General features: G+C 41.8%; 1 protein-coding gene across 6 annotated transcripts in view; it reads left to right on the forward strand.

The window, feature by feature from the left end:
* TLE1 (TLE family member 1, transcriptional corepressor) overlaps nt 1-25995 on the forward strand; it is an 85856-nt gene that overhangs the window by 30447 nt on the left and 29414 nt on the right. For 3 of the 6 annotated variants that reach the window (XM_025423248.3, XM_025423250.3, XM_025423253.1), the window contains 3 exons: nt 10686-10890; nt 11626-11642; nt 24599-24715. In XM_025423248.3, coding sequence (XP_025279033.1) covers nt 10686-10890; nt 11626-11642; nt 24599-24715 — 339 coding nt within the window. The remainder of the gene's footprint in view (nt 1-10685; nt 10891-11625; nt 11643-24598; nt 24716-25995) is intronic. The other 3 variants (XM_025423249.3, XM_025423251.3, XM_025423252.3) reach the window with 2 other exon arrangements.

The following is a 25995-nucleotide window of genomic DNA, read 5'->3' on the forward strand; positions in this document are numbered from 1 at the left end:
TGTGCGCGTCCTGGAAAATTGAAGTAGCATAAAATTGGGTTGACAATTCAGTGGACCTTTGCACCCCTTCATTGAACATGCAGTATGTCAACCTGTCTCCCCAGAGGGGAGGAGGCTCCGGGAGGCTGTCTGCTCCTACAAGCAGCAGCTGCGCACAGAGTAAATGCAGCCCGGTTTGATAGCAGCTGTCAGTATTGTTCAGGGACCGGCTCAGGATGAAGAACAATGGGAGAGGCCACGCTCTTCGTCTGCATCGACTTTCAGGCTAAGAAAAGAAATAGTAATTTAACGGTTTAGACATCTATTACAAGTGTGAAAGATCATGAAAGAGTAGCCTTTAAAATGCAAATGAGCCGAAACATTCTCATTCCCTTTAAGGTACAATCAAGGAGTTTACTGCTTGCTTGGCAGGGCTAAAGACATTTCTCTTTAGCAAACCTGGAAAAAGTGAAATCTTCTCAAGGACACCAGAGCTTCTAAGGTAGGCTCAGCTTGTGTCCTGGGACTGCAGATGGTCTTGGAGGAGGAAGAGATTGGTTCTATTTTTTCCGTTCACGTTGAGTGAATTAGCGATGCCCATTTCTCACCAGCATGGAGAACTTAGTTCTCCTACCTGACAGAAAATACTGGATTTTAAAGCCTTTTCACTACAGATGACACCTGCTTTAATCTCATAGATTACTGGTATTTAAGAAAGATAAGCTTCTTAGATACTTGATATTTGGAGAAACTATTAAAATAGTTACTTTTAATGTGATACTTTTTTAAACAGTTGTGACGGGTAGCAAATTTGATAATTGGCAGAATAATCACTGCAACCCTACTTTTTGAATTTTGCTTTTTATTAGCTCTTTTACTATTAAACGTGTTATGTTCTTATAGCAATAGAAAGAGTATTTAATAATGCAGCGATCTTAAAAGATGTGGGGTTGGTTTGGTTTGACACATGGCTCACTTGTGCTTTAGAAAACAGGTGTGTTGTAGGAAGGGAACTTACTATAGACCTTGATCTTTTTTTTTTTTTTAATTCTTTATGTCAGGACAGTCTCCGTGAAATCCTCAAAGATTTCTTTTCCAATTTGGAATTCTATTAAAAATGGTCAAAACAAAATAACTCTTTAGATGACAAACTTTGTGGAATAGTTAATGCCTTCCTAAAGGCAGGGAAAAGGATTGAAGGACTCTTCAAGGCCACTTTCCCTGGTATTATTTGTGGGGAGTTTGGAACTAAAAACTTTCTTCTACTTGCTATGATAATGATTTTAGTTGAGGTTGGGATTCCAGATAAGTAGTGTTATCTTTTAGTGGGTATATATCACATGTAATTAATATAGATTGTATGGGAGCACCTGGGTGGCTCAGTGGTTGAATGTCTGCCTTTGGCTCAGGTCATGATCCCGGGGTCCTGGGATCGAGTCCCACATTGGGCTTCCCACAGGAAGCCTGCTTCTCCCTCTGCCTATGTCTCTGCCTCTCTCTCTGTGTCTCTCATGAATAAATAAATAAAATATTTTTAAATTTAACAGATCTTATGGTTATACATATGTATAAATTTGTATACACAGGCTTTTTTTTTAATTGAGGTGTAATTGTGAATCACACCAATCTTAAATATACAGTATGATCACTTGGGCATGTGTGCACACCCTGTAACTCATACTACTTTTGGGGTGCAGATTCTCTCCACCCCAGGAAGTTCCGTTGTACATTTTCGCAGCCAGTATTTCTCCATCCTCAAAGGAAGATGATTGCTTTTTGGTTAAAGAGGACAAAATGATTAGCTGAGTGTAATTTGAAAAAAAATTGTGTCATTGTATGTCCACTGGCATCCAAGGACCAGCTGTCCAACCTGATGGTGTTTTGTCCTCATCTTTCTAAGAGCATTTGCCCTGTGTTACCTTGGACAAAGCATGGGTCCCGGATCAGATGAACTTGAGTGGGATGCTTGGTGCTGCCACATTTTTAGCTTTGTGACCTCGTCCAATCAGTTAACCTCCTTGAGTATCCTCATCTGTAATGGATAATACCATCTACCCTGCCTAGCTTTTGTAGGGATAAGACCATGGTTGGCAGCCTTTACCCAGCACGATCCTGACTCCTCTAACTGCAGTTCTGTCTACGTTGTTTCTGTATCTGTAGCCTATCTGTGGGTCCACTTGACCAAGTCTCTGTGAGGGGTGGTGGCTCCTAGTGGCTGGTTACTTCCCCTTTAATCTTTTCCCCTGGTTCTATGGATGTCTGTGTTTGAGTTTAGACCCATCCAGATGCTCTGTTCCTGCCATTCAGGTGCCGTACGTGAATGGTTTTTAGTAAGGTTGCAGCAGGGAAGAAGCATTGACTATTTAATTTTTGATGAACAAACTTAGGATTCAAAACAGAAGGGAGAAGGAGCACCTGGGTGGCTCTGTGGTTGAGTGTCCGCGCCTTTGGCTCAGGTTGTGATCCCGGGGTCCTGGGATTGAGTCCCACATAGGGCTCCCTGCAAGGAGCGTGCTTCTCCCTCTGCCTGTGTCTCTGCCTCTCTGTCTCATGAATAAATAAAAATAAAATCTTAAAAAAACAAAACAGATGGGGAAAAGTTAAATTTTGGGAGCTCCTGGAGAGAAAATCAAGAAGCAGAAATAAGGATAAGACATCATTGGCTTCCTTACCTAAGAGAAAGGGAAACAAGGTTTGTGCTGGCCCTGAGGGGTTGCACAGGTCATTGTGATAGAATTGAAAGGAGAGAGTGAGGAGATGGCCAGATGATGAGTAGGAGTTGTTCTTCCTATACTACAAAATGCCTGATTTTTGACAGCTGCCCCACTGATGGATGTTAAGACAATTTGAGCAGTTTCTCATAGCAGTGTGTGTGAACTTCAGGAGCTCAAAACATTTGGCTTAGTGTAGGCCATCTTGTTTGTCCTTTCTCATTTATTTGGACCTATTCTGACTTAATTTTCCATGAACAGAACTTCTGTCAAGGCCTTTGGGGCTCCAGTTATTGGTCACATGTATATATTCCTGCTTCATAGGCGAACTTAGAATTCTCTACACTTTAAAACAACTTAGTATGAAACAAAAGAAGTCTAGGGGCTTTGTGATGTCTATGTTTGTGTTAGGGGATGGCTATGAATACAAACTCCTGTTGTGTCCTCTAAGGAGGCTTCCTGTCCTTAAGAGATTGAGTTGTAGACCTAAAGGCTCCCCATTGTTGCATGAGATGATTGGTTTAAGGATTAGCAAAATGTTGGATTATTTTTCTCCTCCGGCTGTAGCTGTCAGCTATCTATAGGATTGCAGTGTGTGGAGTTTAAGAGGATGAGGTTAGCCTCTTATTCTTATGAGTATGCAGTTAATCCCTGGAAAGCCCAACAATAACCCAGCTGTAAGTTTCTTTATAAAACAAATTCGCCCTAGGAGAATAATGCCTAGCTGCTACCAAGAGCAGAAAATGACAGGGCTACAACTAGCCTAGATATTCTGGCTCTACTAACATATTTAGTGATCTGCCCTCTACCTAAATTCCGGTAGTCCAGCCCTTTTGTTAATTTTCCAAGGAGAAGGAGCAGTATTGCAAAGTCCGTTATGTATCCTACTTCTTGGGTTCAAGTTAAGTTTTTTACTGAGAGTACAAATGCAAGGCTTGTCTTCAGTGTCTGGGTTCTTCTGAATAGTCAGTGTGATTTTAGTTACTAGAAAACTTGTTGAGGCGTTGTTCATTTTTTAATTCTCCTGCGTATATTCATATGATTTGTACTTGATTCCTTGGAAGAAGGCATTATCACATTTTCTCTTTTCCAGAGTAGAAAGTAGAGCACCCCATTTTAAGAGTTAGACCTATGCATTTTTAAAAAATTGATATAACATTTACATACCATAAAATGTTCAAGGCATACGAATCAGTGGGTTTTAGTATATTCACAAACGTGTACAAACGTGTACAATCATCACCACTAATTCTAGAATATTTTTATCACTCTAGAAAGAAGCCTTGTATCCATTAGTAGTTACCCCCTCCACTCCCCATCCCCCAGTCCCTGCAACCACTGATCTTTCTGTCTCTGTGGTTTGCCTATTCCAAACGTTTTGTATAAAAGGAATCTGATAACGTGGCCTTTTGTGTCTGGGTTCTTTCACTTTGCATATAATTCTCAAGGTTTATTCATGTCGTGTGTACTTCAGCCTTATTGATGAATAATATATCAGTATACCACCTTTATTAATCCAGTCACTGGCTGATGGACATTTAGGTTGTTTCCACCTTTTGGCTGTTTATGAATAACGTTGCAATGAACATTGTGTACATGTCATGTGGATCTCCTTTCTTTTCTCTGGACTGAACCTATGAGTGTTATCACTGGGTCATGTGATAACTGTTTAACTCTTTGAGCAGCTGCCAGACCATTTTCCAAAGTAATGGATGAGAGTTCAGTTTCTCAGCATCTTCTCCAACATTTGTTTTTGCCCATCTTTCTGATTCTAGCCATTCCAGTGGGTGTGATGTTGGAATCTCATCCGTGGTTTAGATTTTCATATTTCCTTGATGGCTAATGATGTTGAGCATCTTTTCATCAAATCCTTACGTGGTTTTAGAAGTGGATCTACCTAAATAAACATGGCTTTTAAAAACTTAATCTAATTTAAGCCATTCACTCCACTGCTCTGATCATTGTCACAAGTGTTACCATCATCCAGGGCAGGTGGAAGGGGCAGGTAAGTCGGCGATGTTGCAGGATGAGTTGGCCTTTGTGGATTTGCTAAAAAGCAGAAAGAATAAAGATGAGTTCAGATCCTTTTCAGAATTGTAGGCCTCCATCCTGGTGCCTGCCTACATACACACCATCAGTTTTGCCTGTGTGTGTCATTTTCTGTGGGCTCCTACGTGGACATGGCGTCTCGGGGTGGTGGTTGTTGGTTTTGTTTTGTTTTTTAAAACTGTTTTCAAGTGGCTTGAGAATTCTTGACCCCCAGGAGGCAGTTTCTGCCGGTTTATCACTCCTGCCCCTCTTCATAAGATAGGCCATTCACATAATGGAAGGTTTTCAGATAACTCCTAGAGTAGTATCCATGATGTTTCTTTTCCTACACGCTCTTTCCCCCTTTCCTGCTTGTTTCCTGCGGCATGCCAATTTTCTTCTTCTGCAGTCTCCCAAGATAACTGCGTGTTTTTAAAGAACAGGGAAATAGCAGAAATCGAGGAAGAGTGATTTGGAGAAAACTGTCAACAAATGCTGCTTTTTCACATTTTTTTTTCTTTTCAAAGTGTTTAAATACCAAATGCTATAAATGCCACTTACTGTCATGCTTTTAGCATTAGAGATGCTATTTTGGGGCATGGTTTTAGCTCTGGTTGGGTTCAGTTTGTGATCTCTGTGGCATGGTTTTCCCTCAGGTTTATAAAGCAGGGTAAATTTCAAAAATTCAAGTTGATTCTGTGGTTGGTGATAAATAGCTTAGCGTCTAGTGAGGTGAAGGTGGGTGTCGGCCTTCGTTTTCATTCCAGTGTCCTTTCCAGTTGTATAGGCAGTTCTATGGTGATAAAGCACGTGCTACAGCTGTTTTAGAAACACAACTGGAGAAACCACTACACCATTACATTAAAGCTTCAAATGTAAACAGCAAAGTCAATTTCATTATAGTAACATAATTGACCCTGGACGCAGTAGGTAAAATGCAAATTAAAATTCTGAATGTGCGGCTGTTGTTTGACATGGATGAGGTGACTTTATTCGTTGTGGGTTTTCATTATCATTAACTCAGGGTTTGGTGTTTGTTTTCCTTGTCTGACTCCCAGCCTGTCCACATTGTTTGGGTAAGAGCAAGTGCATGTCTCTCCTTCTGTCAACAGTGAGAAACCTTTATGCAGCCACCTTTGAGGCACAAAACCCCCAATACATGGAAGTTTCCAGTGTATTTTAAAGCTGTTTGATGAAATATGAACTTTTTTATTGTTTGTTTTATTTTAAAATTGTCAGTGGAGTCGGCTCTGGGAAGCAGATGCTTACTTTTTGAGTTGTGACAAGGTATTTGATGGTGATGAAAGGACAGTGAACAATTGTTGACAAGCATTTTTATTTTTTTAAGTCAGCAATTTGTCAGGTCACTTGCTGTATAAGAACAGGAATTCTAATGTAATGGGACAGAATTCCAGCTTAGATCTAGACTAAAAATGTTCAGCCTTAGCACTGTTGACATTTCGAGCTTGTTAAGTCTCTGTGAATGGGGGTGGGGGTGCTGTCCTAGGCATTGTAGGATGTTTAAGAGCACTTCATCCCTATCCCATCCCCCCTCACCCCCCCCCCCCCCCAGGGTGTGATAACCATAAATGTCTCTAGACATTGCCAGATATCCCCAGGGTGGGGAAAGGAGGGTGATAACCACTGGTCATCTGAGAAACCACCTGCATTGCTTAAAGCCACCATTGCTCATCCAGAATGCCTTTTCTGATAGCTTTACAGTTTGCTTGCATGTCCTTTGCTATATAAGTCTGCAAGCATTAACTTAAAAAAAATTTACTAATGAGTGTAAGGTAATGAGATAGAAGGTTGGATTTTCTCACACCTGCTGTCCTGTTGAAAAACATTTCCATTTCCTCATTGGTCTGTGCAAGTTTGGGTCTATGGGGGACCAATGCGTGTAGATTCCCCAGTTAGTAGAGCCTTTGGGTTTGTTTGAGGTCTCACTGGCTGTGTAGTGATGTCAGTATCTCGCTTGTTCTAAAATACATTTTTAAGATAGCATTCATGTTTTTTTCCCCCTTTGGGGAAGGTGCCAGGCACTGGATTGTCTCAGGTAAGCCTTGCCGACAGAAAAATATCCTTCCAAACACATATGGGACAGGTGGGCTGTCTTTTTAGAGTAGTTTACTCTCCTGGATGTGGGCCCTCTATCTGTTCCTGTGTATGTTGTCTGAGACACGACACTTTTTATTTAATCATCTTCTGAGAGAAGCCATGGCTGTAACTGTTTTGGCTTGGTGGTTCTTCACAAGCTTCCTTGGAGCTAAAGAGATCCTTTTTTGGATGTAGGGGCATGGGGTATTGGGAAGTGGGGACTGCAGAAGTAGGACTCATGAGGCACAGATCTAGGAACAAATTTTCATCTGTCACTGCTGTTAAGGCTGCATGGGAAGGTGGATTCATTTCTGGTGAGGGTGGATTGTCTCAAGATGTGTGGCATTATATGCCCTCAAGAGCCTCTCCTTACCTGGGAAGGGAAAGACTTGAGGTCTTCATTGGAGAAGGAGATTGCCCTCTCCCTTCCCCATTCTTGGGACCACTCCGTCTAATTCCTTGTGAATGTGACTGGGCTGCTGTGGGATCTCAGGAGAAATCCTGAAAAGTTTGCAATCCTCATTCTGGCTGTGAGCCCCATGGCAAGCCACTGTCTCCTCTGTGAAATAGGATCTACGATACCCACCCTTCCTGCCTTGGGTATGTTCTGAGCTGTGGGCAGGGGGAGATCTAGGAGCCCAGCATGGCAGCAGAAGTAGAACGTGAGGCTGCAATGTCCATGTTCCTAGACCTACAGTATTTTCAGTAGTTGTGATCCATCCTGTCTCTACTTAGTACTCTTTCCAATTTGGTAGGTGTTTTGCTTTTTTTTTTTTTTTTAAAAAAAAAAGAGCAGCACCGTGGGGCACCTGGGTGGCTCAGTTAATTAAGCATCTGACCCTTGATTTTGGCTCAGGTCATGATCTCAGGGTTGTGAGATTGAGCCCCGTGTAGGGATCCCTGCTGGGCATGGATCCTGCTTACGATTCTCCCTCTCCCACCCTATGCTCTCTCTCTAAAAAACTAAATAAAATAAAATATAAAAATAAAAAGAGGAAGAAGCTTTCGAAATGGCCAATAAAGGGAAGGAGGAACTTGGTTGCCTCTAATAAGGAACAGTGAGCCTTCTTCAAGGATCCTGGAGAACTAGAGCTGGGTAGAGTTGGGAATTCCCTGGGGCAGTTAAGGCTGTTGGACATCCCTGTTGATAGTTATTAGCCTAAATGTGGGGTTTAATCACGTGGGTCTACTTCACAGCTGTGGTGAAGTCCCGTTATTACGCGAGCTGGTTTTTCTTTTTAATCATATATCATAGAACGCTTTCTAGTTTATCTTTCTAAAAACCAACTTGGGTTTGGCAGCAAAGCTCTACTTCCTTCTTGTGCATCCATACATTTGCCTGAGTATGCGTTTGTGGTGACATAAAATCATCACACCTCTGCAAAAGATTTTTGGTGGCTCTGTTCTGGATTCTCGGGGGAACAGGGTGTGCAGGGAGGGATGAGAGGATGGTGCCCCCCACCCGGTAGTTAAATCTCTTCCCCTCTTCTTGGCTTCTCTCATCTTGTAATCCATGCCATGCTTAATTACCCCGTTGCACTTGCTTGTGTATGCATCATTGCACTCCCCTCCAGAAGCCGGACATAGCTCTTATTTCTCTAAGTAATGATAGCAATTGCTGGGAGGGCAGACCTGTTCCTCATCCTTCTCCGAGCACATTTCTTATGGCAGGTGTCTAGTTCCTAATTAAGTGCTAATGAGCATGCCTAGTGGACCATGGCGCTGCTGCCAGCTTCTCCAGTTTTATGTCTTGCTATTGCCAAGCTCTTAAAAGGTGACAGAGCAAGAATTAGTGTCTTTGGGATGACAGGAAGGTGATTTTATGTGTAGAGAAATTGTTATTATGATCTCAAATGGTGAATGAGGAGTTTATAAATACTTTCCAAGAATACTATTAATGCTGGCTGCTCTGACCTTTTTCTCTCCCCCTTTCCACCTGTCCCCTGATGAGCACTGTGCTTCCCTCTGGGAAGTAGAGGAGTTTCAAGACCAGGTGGACTCCTAAAGATTTTTTTTAGAAGATGCTAGGAGTGGTTGCAAACTGTAAACTGACTATAGACACCGATCTCTGGCTTTCAGGTGCAGTTTTCTCTTACTCTCAAGGCGGGAAGCATGTTTAGGATTCAATTAAAGATCAGTGGTCTGGGTAGAAATTACTGAAGATCTGGCATGAAGATTTAATATATGCAGTACACGCGAGGGGGTAATAAATAAACGAGTAATTGAGTCCCAGGGAAGTGAGCACAAATCAGAATCTTAAGAATTTTCTAACATTACACCTTAGAAATTGAGCTTTAATCGTTTTTACTGTCTCATCAAAAACGAGTTTTATGTTGGACAGCTGAAATGTGGCCAGATTTATGGCTCAGGGGCCATTTCTTGGATACTTTTTCATTTACTACAACATGCTCTTAAATATAATATATGAGAACAACGGTACTTTTTAGTGTGAACAGATTTCTGACTTCTGGCATATAAGAGAGAGGGGACAAGGCATTTGGGAGTGGGGACTTGGGTCACTGTGGGGAGAGACCCATACAGCGGGGTTCCCAGTCAAGGCCTCCTGGGTCTCAGTATTTTCCTCTGACACTGAAAGGGTAGATTTGGGGGGCGGGGTGCACAAGAGAAAGGAAGCCATAAACAATCTTAGGCTGTAGTTTCTTCCAGCTGTGGTTTCTTCTAGCTGCCACAGCGTGGCCACCAGAGTTCACCCCCGGGGTGACCAGAGTGCAGCCATGAGAGTCATCATATTGGGATCCCACACCCCTCCCTCCTGGCAGGAGAACCTCGGCAGTTTCGTTAACATCCTGTGCCATGGTTCCTTCTGTGAAAGGTGGATGTCAGGGCCTCCTCCTGGTTCTGTGAGGGCTCAGTGAAGTAAGGACACAGGGGTCCTTGAGGGGGTGGAGCAGGGGTGCCTAAGAGATGCTGGGTCTTTTTTCAGACTTCTGTTAATTTAAGGTAGTATTTTGGTTGCGCCTCATTGTACCATGCTGGTACGTTAGCACAAGAATATTGGGGAGACAGAGTCACCTCATAACTGGTGACCAGCAGAGAGTAGAGTTACTGGTTTATAGGTTACATGTCTACGCCCTCCCCCCTACTTTAACCTTCCTGACATCAGGAGGAGTCTCACATTCGGGGACAGACTGGATTACATCCCTGGAGGTGCTTAGAGGTGGATCTAACATGGGAGGTTCACAGACTGGCCTGGCTCCCTGCCCCCAGCCGCCACAGTGTGGGCAGCCATGCCAGGAGGAGGCAGTGGCCCTAGGTCTCGGGCTAGACTGTGGAAAGATGGGGAGAGACAGCTGTGCAGATGGAAGCTTTTGATGAACTGAAAATGCTAATCACATTTTCCCCCCTTTCCTCCCTTTGTCTCTGTGTCCCCTTCGTGTGCTTGTGGAACTTCTTATTGTGTTTCCTCTGTCCTCTTGGGCACCTTGGGGATACTTCCCCCTGGATGCTACTGCTACTTCCACTTTCCTCTGCTCCTTCCTCTTTTCCCTCCTCGTCTTCCTCTCATCCTCTCATCTGTTCCTCCTCCCCCTTCCTCTTTCATCTCCTCCTCTTCCCTTTCCTCCTCCACCCCTTCCTCTCATCTCTTCCTCCCCCTTATCCCTCCTTTTTCCTCCTCCTCTTCCTCTCTCATCTCTTCCTTCTCCCTCACCTCTTCCTCTTCCTCTTCCTCTCACTCTCATCCCTCCTCCTCCCTTACCTCTTCCTCTCCCCCTTTCTCTCATGTCTTCCCTCACTCTCACTTTCTCTCTCACTTTATTCTCTCCCTCTCTCCCTCTTACCAACATCCTCTCTTCACTTCCTCCTCTTCCTGCCCTCCTCTTCCCCTTCCCCTCCCACCACCATCAACAGCAGCAGCAGTTGCAAGCTCAGCATCTTTCTCATGGCCATGGCCCCCCAGTGCCCCTAACACCTCACCCTTCGGGACTTCAGCCTCCTGGAATCCCACCCCTTGGGGGCAGCGCTGGCCTCCTGGCGCTGTCCAGTGCTCTGAGTGGGCAGTCTCACTTGGCAATAAAAGATGACAAGAAGCACCACGATGCAGAGCACCACAGAGGTGAGAGGCCGGGCAAGCCAGATTAGGACTTGGTCCTAATACTCATACAGTGCTGCAAAGTTGTGTGCACCGCTAAAGCAAGCCCCACCCCATACAGAGAGCAAACAATGAGCTAAGAGGAACTGTCGCAAAGCTTGGCCACTGAAACACAGTTCTCCCTGGAAGTTTCCAGGGTTTAACGTGGGCATCTGTAGATTTCTCGATCTCTTTAGATTGCAGGCATCTTGACATCTTGGCAACTGCCTAGTTAATGCCAGTGGCCTGTACCATATTATGGAAAACTGTTAACTGCTTAATTGGGTAATTTTCAAAGAAAGTAATGTTGTTAAATGGGGCGAAATAAGAAGTTAAATTTGAAAGTGAATGTGTTCAAATGAAAGGTTTGATAATTGCATCTGTTACTACTTAGTTTCATAGGCTTTAATTCTAGTATGCATTAAATATTGGGCAAAATTGCACTTGACTAATTTTTTGAAGAAAAGTAATTTATTCTGTCAAGAAATAAAAAAATAGGCTTTGTGTATGGTTAAACTGTAAATCTTATGTTTACAAAAAATACTGTAATTTTCAGGAAATCACTGTATTAGGAATGTGCAATGACTTATATAAATAAAAGCCATTTTTAAACCTGTTTGGGGCTTGTGTTCTAATTATTCCCCCCTTTTTTTTATTTCTGTTCTTGCCTCTGTGTCTGAACGGGCATGTCTGTGCGTTTCTTGGTAACCTCGGGAGCAGAGAGAGAACCGGGCACAGTAAGTACTCAAACGCCTGCTGCACATAAAACACATTCCCCTTCCTGCAACGTACCCCAAGCTGCCTTTCTTTAAACACAGCCACAGACATGCATATGCTGTCTCTCTCAGTGACCTGGTTTCTTTCTTTCTTTTCTTTTTTTTTTTTTTTAATATGACTATCCACTCCCCCTCCCCCGGCCTTTTTTTTTTTTTTTTTTTTTTATAAAACTTTTGTTAGATAAGAGGGACATGATTTGGAGGCCACGCTGTCTGCTATGATTACTCACTTGGAAATACACTTTGATCTGTACATGCCCCAGGCCTACTTTAAAAATATGTTTATCGTTGCATTCCAACTATAGGTTGCTTGTAGTTTAAAAGAATATTCATGTTTATCTTAAATCAGTTTTACAGGCAAGAGGTCACAATCCATATGTGAAATTGGTTAGTAATGTGTTATTTCTACTAAACCATTCATTATCCTCTACAAATGCATCTTAGTTGCTAGGTTTCCATATCTACTTTTCTTTTCATAATTGCCCTTGGAGGGTGAACTTGAACTTCAGATTTATTTTTGACCAAAGAACTGAGCGTCTGAGTAAGCTCTTAAAAACAGGGAAATTCAGTGAACAGAGGCTCTAGGTTTATGGGGTTCATTTTTCTTACCAGCCTAAATCTCACCCATTTTACATACTGCACGTTCAGTCTGTACATGTATCTGTCAGTAAGCTGTGGGGAGATTGGATCTAAAATGCATCTCTGAAATGTTGTGGAGCAAACAAATGGAGTAAGAAAATGGCCCATTGTCAGCGAGGATAACCTTCAATTTTTGCCTCCTTTCCTCCTTTCCTTTCTTTCTGAACATGGCAGGTTAAATATGAATATGGTAACAAAACTGAGATACTGAACTCTTAAATCATTCTGATTTTTTTTTTTTTTTTTTTTGAGTTTGGGGGAAGATAGTTAAATCATTTGAGTGTGGAAAGTTCTTTTTCCCTCTTCTGTGTAGAACAGTGGCTGCTTTTAAAATTCTCTTTGAGCCTGAACTTGGTATACTTTATTTTGTTTTGCGTTTTCTTTGTTTTGTTTCTTTTGAGGGAGTGAGATGGTGGTGGGGCCAGAGGGCCAAAGGGAGAGGGAGGGAGAGAATCTATAGCAGGCTCAACACTCAATACAGAGGCTGACATGGGCTCGATCTCACAACCCTGAGATCGTGACCCGAGCCAAAATCAAAAGTCGGTTGGTGTACTTTATATTTCAGGATGCCTTGGGGGCAGTGGATAAGGGTGAAAGGATGGGCTAGCTGTTCTGCAATTCTCATACTGTAAGTTTTCTCTGGACAATGTTGGGAGCAGAAGAAAGAAGGGAGAAAAAGAATGCCAGCTATGGAATAAAATATCCTACTCCCAAAGTACAAACCTAAATAAACTGACTGATGGAGGTGACCTTTATGTTTTTTGCTGACTCAGTGTCACTGTAGATTGTCTTCTTTTATGCCATGTTCATTCAATAGAGTGTTAATTATAAAACCCTAATCCCGAAGAACAGAGATGGTGGGAGATATTGAGAAAGCTCCTGTCCCTCAGACCTATAGTCGGCTGCAAGTTTTAATTTATTGAACTTATTCTAGGTTTGGAACTGTATTTCTAACTTTAGCTTCCTGTTCTCGGTACTGTTTCATCCAAAATCACTGTATTTATTGAGTGCTTACTGTGTGTAAAGCAACACAGGAAATGTAGCTCTGGTCAGGGATAGGTAGGTACACCTATTACAAGCCCTTTCTCAAAGCACTGAGGGAAGGTGACAGAAATATTAGATCTAAGATTATAGAAAGTTCCAGCAAGAGTTCTAGATAGTTGTGGGAGGGGTTCTGTAGTATGGATTTCGCTGAGGCTCTGTGGCAGGAGTGATGAACCAGAACCCAGTAGAGGCGTTCTCCACACCTCTGTGTGTGTCTCAGTGTATCAAATACTAATTTGTATTTTTGGCTGACAAATTTAGCAAGAACTTAATTCACTGGGGAAGTGAGGAGGTAGAGTGGAGGAAGGTGAGGAGTTGTACCCTCCAAGTGCAAAACCATCCTTCACTTTCCATTGTTCTTAGGTCCTCATGTTTTCACAATCTGAACTTTCAAGTCAAAATATGGCAGCTACATTGCAGAAACCCAATCGGTACAAAAACAAAATAAATGGTTACTTAATGCGTTATTTGCATGTCTCTTTTGCATCAAATTTTCCACAAGTTTTAATGATAATTTTAATGGGTATTTTCAGAATAAGTATATATACTGTGTTTCCTGCCTAACTTTTATAGACCTCTCTTGGTGGTGTTGGTATAAAATGGGAAAACTATACTGATTTGTAACCTAAACATTTAATTCGGTCTGTAGAGAGAAACAAAGCTGTTCACTGTCCACATAAGTGGGATTTCGCTACAGTTATATAAAATGAAATAGCTCTTCAAACTTTGTGTAAAATTGAATATGAGATGCAGTGGGTAATGAAATGATGTATGTTCGTAGTACATAAAATATTGTAATACTTCTGTATTTCATAAAGTGGTTTGAATTATGAAGTCGAATTTTACTTGGCAGAGAAAGTTGATTATACTCTTCGTGTTTGGGTTTGTTTTGTTTGTTTTTTCAAACTAATGAGTTGCTACAGGGCAGTGGTTTCCAAACCTTGGTCTCAGGATCTCTACATCTTAAAATTATTGATGACCCCAGACAGTTTTTCTCTATGTGGATTATATATTTTGAAATTTCTCTGGATTAAGAAATTTTTAAAAAAAGTGGCAATAACTAGAACAGGTAAAGAGCTTCTTAATTTGTGCTACCATCAATAACATTATTAATGAAAATGAACTATTTTCCGAAACAAAAAATGGTGGAATGAGTGGCTTTGTGTGGCATGTTTCCAGATCTCTTCAGTGCATGACTGAGTAGAGGATAGACGTAGTCTCATCAGCTTCTGCGTCCTGTCTGTTGCAATATGTTGTTTTGATTGAGATATAGGAAGAAGATGTGTCCCCAAAGAGATTTTTAATGGTCTCTGGGAACCTCACGGGTCCTTGGACCAAATGGAGAACCTCTGTCATAAATAAGACCAAGGAGTTTTGAAGCATTCTACGTTGGTACATAGTGTTATTTTTTTTCCTGTTCTCTTTGTATTGAACAAACATGATGATTAAATATATCAAGCTCAGCAGTCAGGGACTTTTGTCAACCCAGGGGGAATGTGAGTGTGTATGGATTTTCATCTATGAGTCTAAAACTGGTTTGTAGATAGTTTGTGTTTGTTTATTTTTAGTGACAAAATTACATTTGCTAGTTTAAGGTAGAAAGACAAATGAGCCTTACTGTAGCCTATTTTACTATAAAACCCAAGGAAAAAATGAAGGTACTAATGGACACTATTTTTTAACTTTCTTCATTTTGAGAAAGATGAATGATAAAAGTAATAACTTTTAGGAGGGTTTATTTTGCTATTTGGCTGTTGGTTTTAAATTAAGATTTGACTACTGTTTTTTACTAATTTGCAAAACGTGTTTGCTTTTCTTTTTTTAACATAAAGCTACTTATGTGAGTGCTATAGTTGAGTGAAGAATTATGACATGACCTAGCAAAAAGGACTTTATTTCTTACGTAGTAATAAAAAGTTTGGCTATCTCAATTAATTTAGAGATGAATTGTATTCAATTTTGGCTGAAGTCAGTCTTTAATAAGTCTGCTTGAAAGACCTTGAATCAGAGAATTGACAAGGCATTGTATGGCTTTTAAAGAATATGCTAGAACGTGTGTTTTGATACTCATTCATTTAACACATATTTCATGAGCACTCACTATGTGCCAAGCACTGTAAGGCACTACATGTAGAGATGACCCTTGAACAACACAACATGGGTTTAAACTGTGCCGGTGCACTTATGTATGGATTTTTGTGATAAACAAAGTACAGTATTATATTTTCTCTTCCTTATGATCTTAACATTCTCTTTTCTCTAGCTTACCTTTGAAAATATAGCATATAATATATGTACCAAATACATGTTATATGTTATCAACTGTGTTATTGGTAAGGCTTCTGGTCAATAGTAGGCTATTAGTACTTAAGTTTTGAGGAGTCAAAAATTAGCCATAGACTTTTGAATGAGACGGGGGTGCACCCCTAACCCCCGAGCTGTTCAAGGGTCAGTTGTACTTGCCACCATTTTACAATAATTATCTTTTAATATCACAGCCACATATTTGTTAAATGAAAACCACTGGAATGCCTAACACATGTCAGCACTATCCATGTCAGGACATTTGGAAGAGGGAGATAATGGGGATAGGTGTCAGGGAGAGATTCCAGAGCAGAGGGTCTGTGGACTTAGGCAGGATACATGGGTGGGCATCAGAAGGTCCTTGAACCCCCTCTAAAATTGTGTGCATAGTGTTCTGGGTTGGTGCTCTTTTCTATAATTGTGAGGAGAGATTATAACTTTCATCAAATTCTCAAAAGGGGTTCCTGGCCCAGAAAAGTGTAAGCACTGTTAATGTATTCAGAGGTCATAATGATGCAAAACCATCATCTTAACCAATAAGACACCGTGCTCAAGGAAGCTAGATACCTCTAATCCTACAATTAATTAATGGAGGTAGAGATTTAGATTATGTCTTTCTGAGGGACCATGTTATCACTTCTGTAACTGACTTTGTAGACTTCTCAACTTCATCTTTAGAGCTTATTTTAAAATAGTGATGACAGCCATCACTTTATTTAATGTGAGGTGGTGTCTTTGTGTTTCTTCTGTGGCTGTTCTGCTTAACTAGTTAATTGGTAGGACCAGATCCTAGTAAGGACCACCCATGATTTTTTTCTCAAATCTCACTCAGCACCATAGAATGCAAGGAAAATGTGAGACGTGAGTTTTTCTTCAGAAAATACTTTACTGAAATTTTGGCCTTTTTCTGAAAAAAATTTTTTTTAAAATATCACATCAGCTCCCAGTAGTAGCTCGTTAGGACCATGGCACCATGGAGCCATGGGTGATAAAAAGAACACTGGTTTTGGACAGAGACTTCTGTGGCATTTGGGCACAGACGAAATGTGTGTGACCAGGTGTGTCAGCCTTTTGAACTTTCCCCTAGCGTCATCTATAAATTGGTGATGGAGGCTGCCTTACCGGGTGAGGGGTTTTAGGGACCACAAGCAGAAAGTTCTCAGACATAGCACATCAAGCCTTTAGGGATTGTCCTCCCCATTCTCTCAACCTACAAAGTAGCAAGACAGCAATAAATGCATTATTAGTCATGCTCAATGTAGTTACTGATGGTTTCTTTGCCTGTTTTTAAATGTGTGAGGCAGTTATGGAGATGTGGGCAATTACTGATGTTTCTCAGTGTGGAGGGGGCATGATACTGACCCTAGCCCATTACGAACTTGATTAGGCTCATGATACTCAAGTTCATGAAGGGACGAAATATTTCTGCCTAAATGTTTGTGAATTGATCTCCTGACATTTCAAGGAATTGCGTGGAAGTGAAGGATAAAACTGAGATGAGTCACCTAAAATTTCAATATTTAGGTACAGTGGAAAACACTAAGTTTTCTTAAGCAGTTGTCGCAGCAGATTTCATTTTTGGCAAAATTTAAAACTCTGTGCTTAAAAAAAAAGAGATCTCTGGGAGAACTGCTCACTGCATCCCTGCTGTGAGAAGGGAAGACAGGAAAGTGACAGTGGTTTCTAGATGGTTGGGCGTGGTCTGTCCTTGTACCAGCGGGGGTGTGGTTTACTGTGGATGCCCTAACTCACCCGGTGGCTATCGGGACCTGCGTGGACCTGCGTGTAACTGGAGAAAGGCTCCAGGTTGTATCTCCTGCTCACTCCGAAGAAGAGACATTGGGCATCTTTACTCTAAAAAACCAGAAAGTCAGATAGACAATATTTCCTCCTTCCTAAACATTTTTCAGATTTGTTTGTGCTCCGTAACTAGAAAACAACGTCCACCATTTAGAGCAGGGTTGTTTTTTTGTTTTGTTTTTGTTTTGTTTTTTTAAGATTTTATTTATTCTACAGAGAGTAAGAGAGAGAGCAGGGGGAGGAGCCAAGGGAGAGGGAGAAGCATATTCCTCAGTGAATGTGGAGCTCAATGTGGGGCTTGATCTCAGGGCCCTGAGATCATGATCTGAGCTAAAACCAAGAGTCGGACATTTTATCAACTGAGCCACCCCAGCGTCCCGAAAGCAGGTTTTTAAAAATTTTATTTTCCTTTTGGCCCCATGATCATTTTTATCATTCCCTCTGAAACGCAGTAAACAAGAAATGAGGTCTGTCTTTCAGATGAGGAGAGGTAGATGTGAGTACCATGAGACATCCAGGTTACCTTGCAGGCAAGTCCTGACCTGGAGCTTTCCGGTTTCTTGTATTAGAAAGTATCTCATCAGGGATTGGAGAACGAAGAGGGACCATGACAGCTAAATAGCTCTATGAAAATGGCTCTTGAAAACTGTGAAATACAGATTTGATTTTTGCTGTCACCAAGGTCCTGATTAGGGGAATGAAGTTGTCATGAGGGCATTTAAAAGTTATATTGAAATAATATTTATTGTCAGCTCTAAAGTGTGTGTGTGTGTGTGTGTGTGTGTGTGTGTGTGTGTGCTATTTTCCTTAACCTAGAGTAGGTGGAATGTCCTAGGAACATTTTTGTTTGTCAACTGGGAGCTTAACAGGTGACACCAGGGTTATCTATCTCGTGCTCGAGTGCCTCTTCCAGCCCATGTATTTACTGGGTCTGTACCTTCTGCATGGCCACCTTCCTTCCTGAGCGGTGTCTGGACTAAACCACTCAGCTGCAATCTGACAGTGCTGAGTTCCTAGATTGAGGTACGAGAACTCACGGGTTCTTTCCCATATTTTGCATTCAAACTGTATGAAAAATCATTGTGTACCCTTCAGACCTGCTTCACAGCCAGGGCTCCTGAGATGTGATGCAGTTGCCAAGTGGACGCATTTCCACCCATCTTTACTTTCGTACACTTCTCACAGTCGATGCATGGGGATCCCTTTGGTTTTAGGGGTTAAAAATGCATTTGTTGAAATGTCAGGCAGAATCTGTGAATGACCCATCGGACTGCAGCAAAGAGTACAGCGCAGGGTGATGGCTTAATTGGTACCAGGTGTAGATGGAGAAGGCACACAGATGTTATGGGGGTGCGTCACTACCTAATTGTTTTAATGTTCACCGAGAAGTTAATTGTCAGTGTAGAGTGTGCTAGCAAATTAGGTTCCCACTGCCTTAGTGTAACTGAGGATAAATGAGGTGTCATGAGTTTCCAATCTGTACCTCTGACACAAACACTTTTCCTGCGGGAGGAGAAAGTTCCCAAGGGGAATCAGCATGGCAGCTAAAGAAATCCATTTGAATAATGTGCATTATTTTCACATTAGGGAAACCTGTCTAGCTTTTGCTGTCTCCATGAGTGGGGTTTCCTTTCAGATTTGCTGCTGGTGGCTTCAGGGTTTAGACACAGTTGGCAGAAGAGTTGCTTTGAGGTCTCAGAATCAATGAAAGCTACATGAAGGCTCTGTAATGAGTGTTGTGGTAACACTGACAGTGTAACATTCCATTAAACTTGCTCTCTTTCATATTTTCTGGAGTTTACCTTCCAGAATACCTCCGTTTACATGAACAGCCATTACTGTTAAATTGCTAAAAAAAAGTGAAAGTCTTGGAGCAAGGGCATTAAGACGGGGTTTTATCCATATTGAAGTATCTGAGTCTCACTGCCTCAGTCTTGAGTGGGTGTTCAGAGCATGAACTAGAAACATCATTATCCAGATGGTGAGAATAAAGGTAATATGAAGTCCAGATCGTCATGATTTCATTTGATTCAACGAATCTTCTCTGAAGTTCAACAGGCTCTTAACGCTTACGATCGGACATTCTTATATGAAGGTATGGTTTAATTATTGCGTTTGGATGTTTATTTTGGCATTAAGAGAATGACCGTGCGTCTCTACCCACGAGGTTCAAACCCTCTGCCAGGTCTCTAGTTACCTTGTACCCAGAAAACTGCAGCAGAGGATAGTGCTGGTATGTGTTTTTATAAAACATGGTTCACCCATTTAGAATACTGTGATCTGGATTTGGCAGCTCGAGGTAGTGGACACCAGTCGTAATAGGAGAAGATCTGCTACTCTCTTTTCTTTGAATAACTCTTTCAGTCTTGGAACTTGCCTTAACCATCACGCCACTGTGAGTGGGAGAAAATATGACCCTCAGGAAGTATATGTTAATCGTAGCCAACAGTTTGCTTCTTGTCAGTGAGGGTGCACACTGAGATTTTATGTTCTCCAGATTTGGGGCACCTGGGTGGCTCAGTCTGTTAAGCATTTGCCTTTGGCTCGGATCATGATCCTGGGGTCCTGAGATCAAGCCCCACATTGGGCTCCCTACTCTGTGGGGAGTCTGCTTCTCCCTCTTCCTCTGTTCTTTTTCTCTCTCATATAAATAAAATCTTTTTTAAAAGTAAGTTCTCCAGGTTTTTTTGAAGAGAGAGTGTTCCCTTGGGGTACATGTTTTCTGTCCTTGTGCCTCATCTATTCATTTCATGTGTAGTTAACCTACAAATGGAGAGACAGTCATACCAGTGAGGCTAACAGGTCTTATGGACCCTCTTTCTGACTCTGGTATTCAGCGTTCCACAGGGATCCTTTTTCTCCAGAGACTTGTCAGATATACCTCTCCCTTTATCATTTTACTTGGCTCTGTTCCCCTAAGTGTGCAACACATAAGGTATGGAAAACCATTATGGTTGTAGAATTTTCGTTTGTTTTGAAGTCAATGTGTTTTCAGACCTTGATTTGCTCAGAGTTGTAATCTCCCCTGAGGGCGGTATAAATGTCCAATTTTGAGCTCTTGTGGAAGACACAAAGTAAATAAAATGATTTTGTTTAGTTAAAACAATTTTAAAACAAAGGGAGACTTACATACACAGTCTCAAAAATCCCAGACCTCGGGACATTTGTAATAGAAATCTGCCCAGTAATTATCGTTTTTGAAAAATTCTGGCAGACACTAAAATTTCACCAGCTGCAAGGTGAATAAAACATTGAGTTTCTTGGCTAGAATTAGAGTGTATCAGTCAGTGTGGTAACATGAGATCTCATGCTGATCAAAAAAAAACCCCTCTGATTCACAATTAAATATTTATTTGGCAGATTAAATGTTTGAAAATGAACTTTATTTGATGAATGCTGTTTGGTAGATTAAAATCTTTCAAAATACGGACTCTGGGAGAAGTCTGGTGGCAGCTATGTCTGCAGAACAGCCATCGGCCATGACTGCCATCACGTGGACTGGTGCCGTGGGTCTCTGGATGACTTGTTCCTCACTACTGAGGCCTGTTCTGCTGTGCATCTTGGATTATAAATGGCAGGCTTCAGGAATGGAAAGGCAGGCATTTGGGACTTTTCAGGTCATTTTAATGTAGAATGTAATTTCTTTGTTCTAGGTTTATGGTCTTTGTTTGGTGTCATAAAACCAAGGGTATGTGTGTCTTCGTTTGGTGTCATAAAACCAAGTGTGTGTGTGTGTGTGTGTGTGTGTGTGTGTGAGAGAGAGAGAGAGAGAGAGAGAGAGACTGTGGTTTTTGGGGAGCTTGGAAGGCAGTCAGAGAAAAAGCCTGCAGCATGCATTAGGCATTATTATGTCCAATGAGAATGTTAAATGGTTAAAGAGCCAGTGTGACTTTTAAGTGATAAATATGTGGGGGGCCAGTATTTTATGTTTATAAATTGAGTTTAAGAATCGCTCCTCTGGGAGTAGAGATGCCTTGACTTAATGTGAAGAGCTTGGTGACTTTAGGTAAATCGCCTCCCCTCTCTGGGCAGCCTCCAGATAAAAGGAGGGGAGTGAAGAGGATGAACAGGGAAGTCTTTTAGGGCTGCTTTGGCCTCTTCAGACGTGTGACCCTAATTACCTTCTGTGTTTCTGATGTACAAGTTAAAAAAAAAAAAAATACTTGAAGCAACCCCAGTTTCATTCTTGTGCAAATGGCTTCCTCCATTTAGGAAGATGTTGATTAAATGTAACATTCAATGTGAAGCTATCTTATTCTAGTCCAGATCTAACAAATCAAGATAGAATCCAGATAAATTCTGAAAGATCCAAATGATAATCAGTACCCAGGTATAATCTCTTTATTCTTAAAATGCATATAAAATGGCTCATAATGGCCATCAGTATGACTGATGGGTCATGGGGAACACAAACTGGTGTGTGAGGGAAAACACAGAACATGAGGGAAAAACAAACTTCTGGTATCATGAGATATCCAGTAATAATACCTGTGAAGTCACTTTTGGGTTTCTGGGGAGTGCATGAGAGAATCATAAAGATTAGGGTCACCTAGGCAGTAGTTAACCAAAGCAGCTGTTATTGCCAACAGTGAAGTTCATTAGGCTGGAACTATTTGCTTAAATCAGGAACAACAATGAAAGCAGCGTCAGGGCTGGAAGATGTTGGGGACATTCCACGAAGACTGGGTTCATGGGAACAAGGGTAAAAGGAAGTGGTCCACTTTTGGCAGTGCTATCCCATGCACCAGCTACCCCTGGCTCCTGACTGTCGCTCCTCTGTGCCTTCCCTGCCTGCAGTCTTTGCTGCCTTGTTTTGAATCCATTTTACTGCATCAAAGGTATGATGAGACTTGTGTTTTGTAACTTGTCTGAGTCTGCCATTTTGAATGAAGCCAATTTTCACATAAGTAGCAGTGCTAATTACTAGCCCTATCCGAATTTATAGGAACTTCCAGAGCTTTTCAAAACCTATTCAGATGATAGGCCTCATTTAAGCCGTTCAAGCGAGAATTACAGCCGTAACTTCTAACATGCAGAAGCAGAGGCCTCAAAGCTTGTCAGACTTACAGGTCCAACTATAGAAATGTTACTGTTTCTAACAGAAATTGCATTGTTGCTAACAGAAGCTTAGTTTACCTTTATGTTTACAGTACCACTTGACATAATAAATAAATAAATAAATAAATAAATAAATAAATAAATAAATAAATAAATAAAATCGTTAAAAAGCTGTCTTTGAATAACTGAGTGGTTTGGATGCCGGGTGCTGGTTACAGCAGGAAGGCTCTGAAGGTGACCCTGCAGAGAGATCCTTAACTTTAGAGTTGCCAATGGACACCAAGGCTGTGCCACATTCTTCTGGGCACTGGTTTAAATGTAAAGTTGAGTGTTCTCTGGTGCTGCCCTCAGCGCATCTGATCATTCTGGACAAGGAGATTTTGAATGCTGATAAAATCTAGGACCCAGGCAGGTGTATTTGGACACTGTTTACAGACGAGCACAAGCTGCTATTCCACTCTGTGACTGACCTTTTTGGAGTGCACATTAGCACTTTGAGGAGTTTTGTGAAGTCTCCTGTGTCCTATCAGCCAGTGGGTCTGGGTCGGAGGGGTTAGTTTTTAGCAGACATTTACCACGGTAATTAGTAGAGGGATCCAGCCAGCTCACCTTTCAGCCCCACACACTGTGCTAAAGACATTACTCTAAGCCACCCCGTATTGAATTGCATGAGTCCCTCCCTCTGCTTTTATGTAAACCTCCTGCATTTGTGTAGCTTGAATGGTCATGAATCAAAGCTCAGCTCACTTCAGTGTCAGCCCCTGCAGTGGGCAAAGAGGCTGATTCAGATTGCCTCCTGGCTCCCAGTTTTGGTTTCTTCCTGTGTGTAGTTGAGCTGGGAATGCTCCCATGGTGGGGTCCACAGTTTCCATGAGGGAGCTCTGACACCTAGCCACCTGGCTGATTACCTTGGGCTGGTTAAGAGCAAAGATACTCCTTCCCCCTACCCTTTTCCCCCACTGGCTTTTAAATTTTTGCTTCCTGTATATGCCATTGCATTAGAGGTGGTCTAACTTAAAAGTTTCCCCCAGCCCCTTCTCTTTTAAATTGTGGCAGAGAAAGGTAACAATTGTCTGTTGACCCTGGACATCACCCTGGTAGTTTTCCAACATCTTCAAGAAATTGAAGTTATCTGCTTTGTGTGGGAGATTTTTGCATGGCTCCTTCAGCATCCTTCAAGGCACTAACACATCACTGAACAAATTGCCCCCTTGCATATGCTAATCTTGTACTTAAAAGGACTCATTGTAACATGTTCTGATGCCTTAGCCTGAGGGGAGATGGGAATTGAAGGGATGTCAGATCATGTGACCCCCCCCCCCAAATATCTAAAAATGCCTGTTTTCTTTGGGTCAACAGTTCTTACTTAGCACATGGGAATGAAAGTATCATGTGTGGCTGGTAGAAAAGATTAGTGCTTGTTTCTGCTTTTGTGCAGCGGAGCTGGCCTTGCTGTTGAAGATTCACTGGCTGAAATACTCGCTTTGGGTCTTAAATTTCAGTGCTGTTGGTGAGGAACACCAAATCTTATTTTCAACAGTAAATTAAAAGAATTCAAAGGAGTTCCTTCATTGTTGCTGTGGAAAATGTGATTTGCCTTTTAGGAAGCCCTGCTGTTAATCCCACCTGCTCTCTGTGTGTCTTTTTCGAGGGGCACACATTGACTGTTAGTCACAGAGTGCATCTGATAGAATAATCTCAGGTTCTGCTCACGGGCCATGTATATTCCTGACCAGGAAATCACAATAGGAGAGAATAAAAACACATCCACATGTAAACAGCAAGCTCCCGATTCTCTAACAGAAAAAAGGATGCAAGAGCATTTAAAGTGAGTAGGGCCTGAAGGATCCACCAGGCTCTGGATGGTTTAATTGCATAGACAGGGTCTCCCTTTTAAGTGCTTGAACCTCTATAAATGTTTGCCATCAAAGTCCTCAGCCGAGATGAATTACATGGAATGAAAGGCTGTGTAGGTATCACCTTTCTAAAACCGCGGTCACATCCAGTTTGGGTTTTTATGTGTACAAAGAGACCTGGCAAGGAATCTTTGATTAATTTTTTTTTTCTTGCAGAGTAATTCTCTCTTGGTCCCAGACAGTCTAAGGGGCACAGATAAACGCAGAAATGGGCCTGAATTTCCCAATGACATCAAAAAAAGAAAGGTGGATGATAAGGACTCCAGCCACTATGTAAGTAAATAAAGAACTTGAAACAGTATTTGTTTGCTTACTCACCTTCTAAGGGAGCCTACAAGCTCTAAGATCTTAGTGATAATCCCACACCCTTTAAAGTAAGACTGTAAAGAGGATAGATTCTTAAAAGGGTACTGTTTTCCTCTAGAGCTATAAACTATGTTCCGCCAGACTCACTGGTACATTTTAGGCTTTCTGTCTAAGTTCCTCACAAGAGGGGATACTAGTGTTCGGGGCCTGTTTCGTGGACATACAGCCAATGCATTTGCACAGGGTCTGCTCTTAAAGAGTCTTTGCCCTTGGTTTAATGCTCTGCTTTCACCATCTTCAAATCCTGCATTTTCATCTGTCCTGGGCCCTGCAATTTTGGTAGCCTGTCCTGCTAAAATAATCAGGGTAAAAACAATTAGTGTCACAAAAATACTTCTTTGGATGCTATTCTGTTGACTTCTTCAGACTCATATTCAATCTTGAAGTAGAGTTCGTCCTCTTGAACAGCTAGCACTTTGGTCATGTTAAGTCCATGATAACAATGGAAAAAACCTTGGAGAGTCAGACCCGGCAGATTGAGAACGCGTGACTGTGGAGGAAGGGCTCTTGACTCATATCTAGCTGGAACCACATTTCTTGAGGAGAGCAAACCAAGCCAAATGGCAATTGGCTCAAGTCTGAGGGTCATAAACATTGCAGCTGGTAGATGACTTGGGGGTTTTCTTGTGTATCTCTGAGTGTGTCTATTCCAAGATGGACACATTCTCAGGAATGCTATGAGAGTAGAATGCTGGACTAGTCCACTTCCCATTGCTTATAGAAGATGTGTCCATCTCTGGTGGAGATGGGGCTAGATGGGGGTTTACATATTGGGCCTCTCTGCCTCCTGCTGGCTGGTTCAGGCCAATAGCTAACAGTGGGAAGTAGTTTCTGAGCAACAGCTTGTTAATGTTGGGTACTCTGTGGTTTTTACATGGATTGTTTCATCTGACTCTTAAAATGACTCAGGGAGTTCAGTACCATCACCTCTATTTTAGATAAAGGAATTGAAGCACAGAACTTAGAAGTGATTTGCCCAAGGTCAGAGTTAGTGGTGGAGCCTGGGGGCAGTCTAACTCAGAATCCATGCTCTTCATCACTGTGGCTAGGATCCCCATACTGAGGGCCTAGGAGTGGATATTTTGCCAGAGGCCCTTATATTGGTCCATCCTTTGCACTATGATAACATTACAAGAACTTTGAGTGTAGGTTATCCCCATCCCAGTCCAAACTTTTTTTGTGGCACA

Source organism: Canis lupus, chromosome 1, assembly GCF_003254725.2.
Source record: "Canis lupus dingo isolate Sandy chromosome 1, ASM325472v2, whole genome shotgun sequence".
Lineage (NCBI taxonomy): Eukaryota > Metazoa > Chordata > Mammalia > Carnivora > Canidae > Canis > Canis lupus.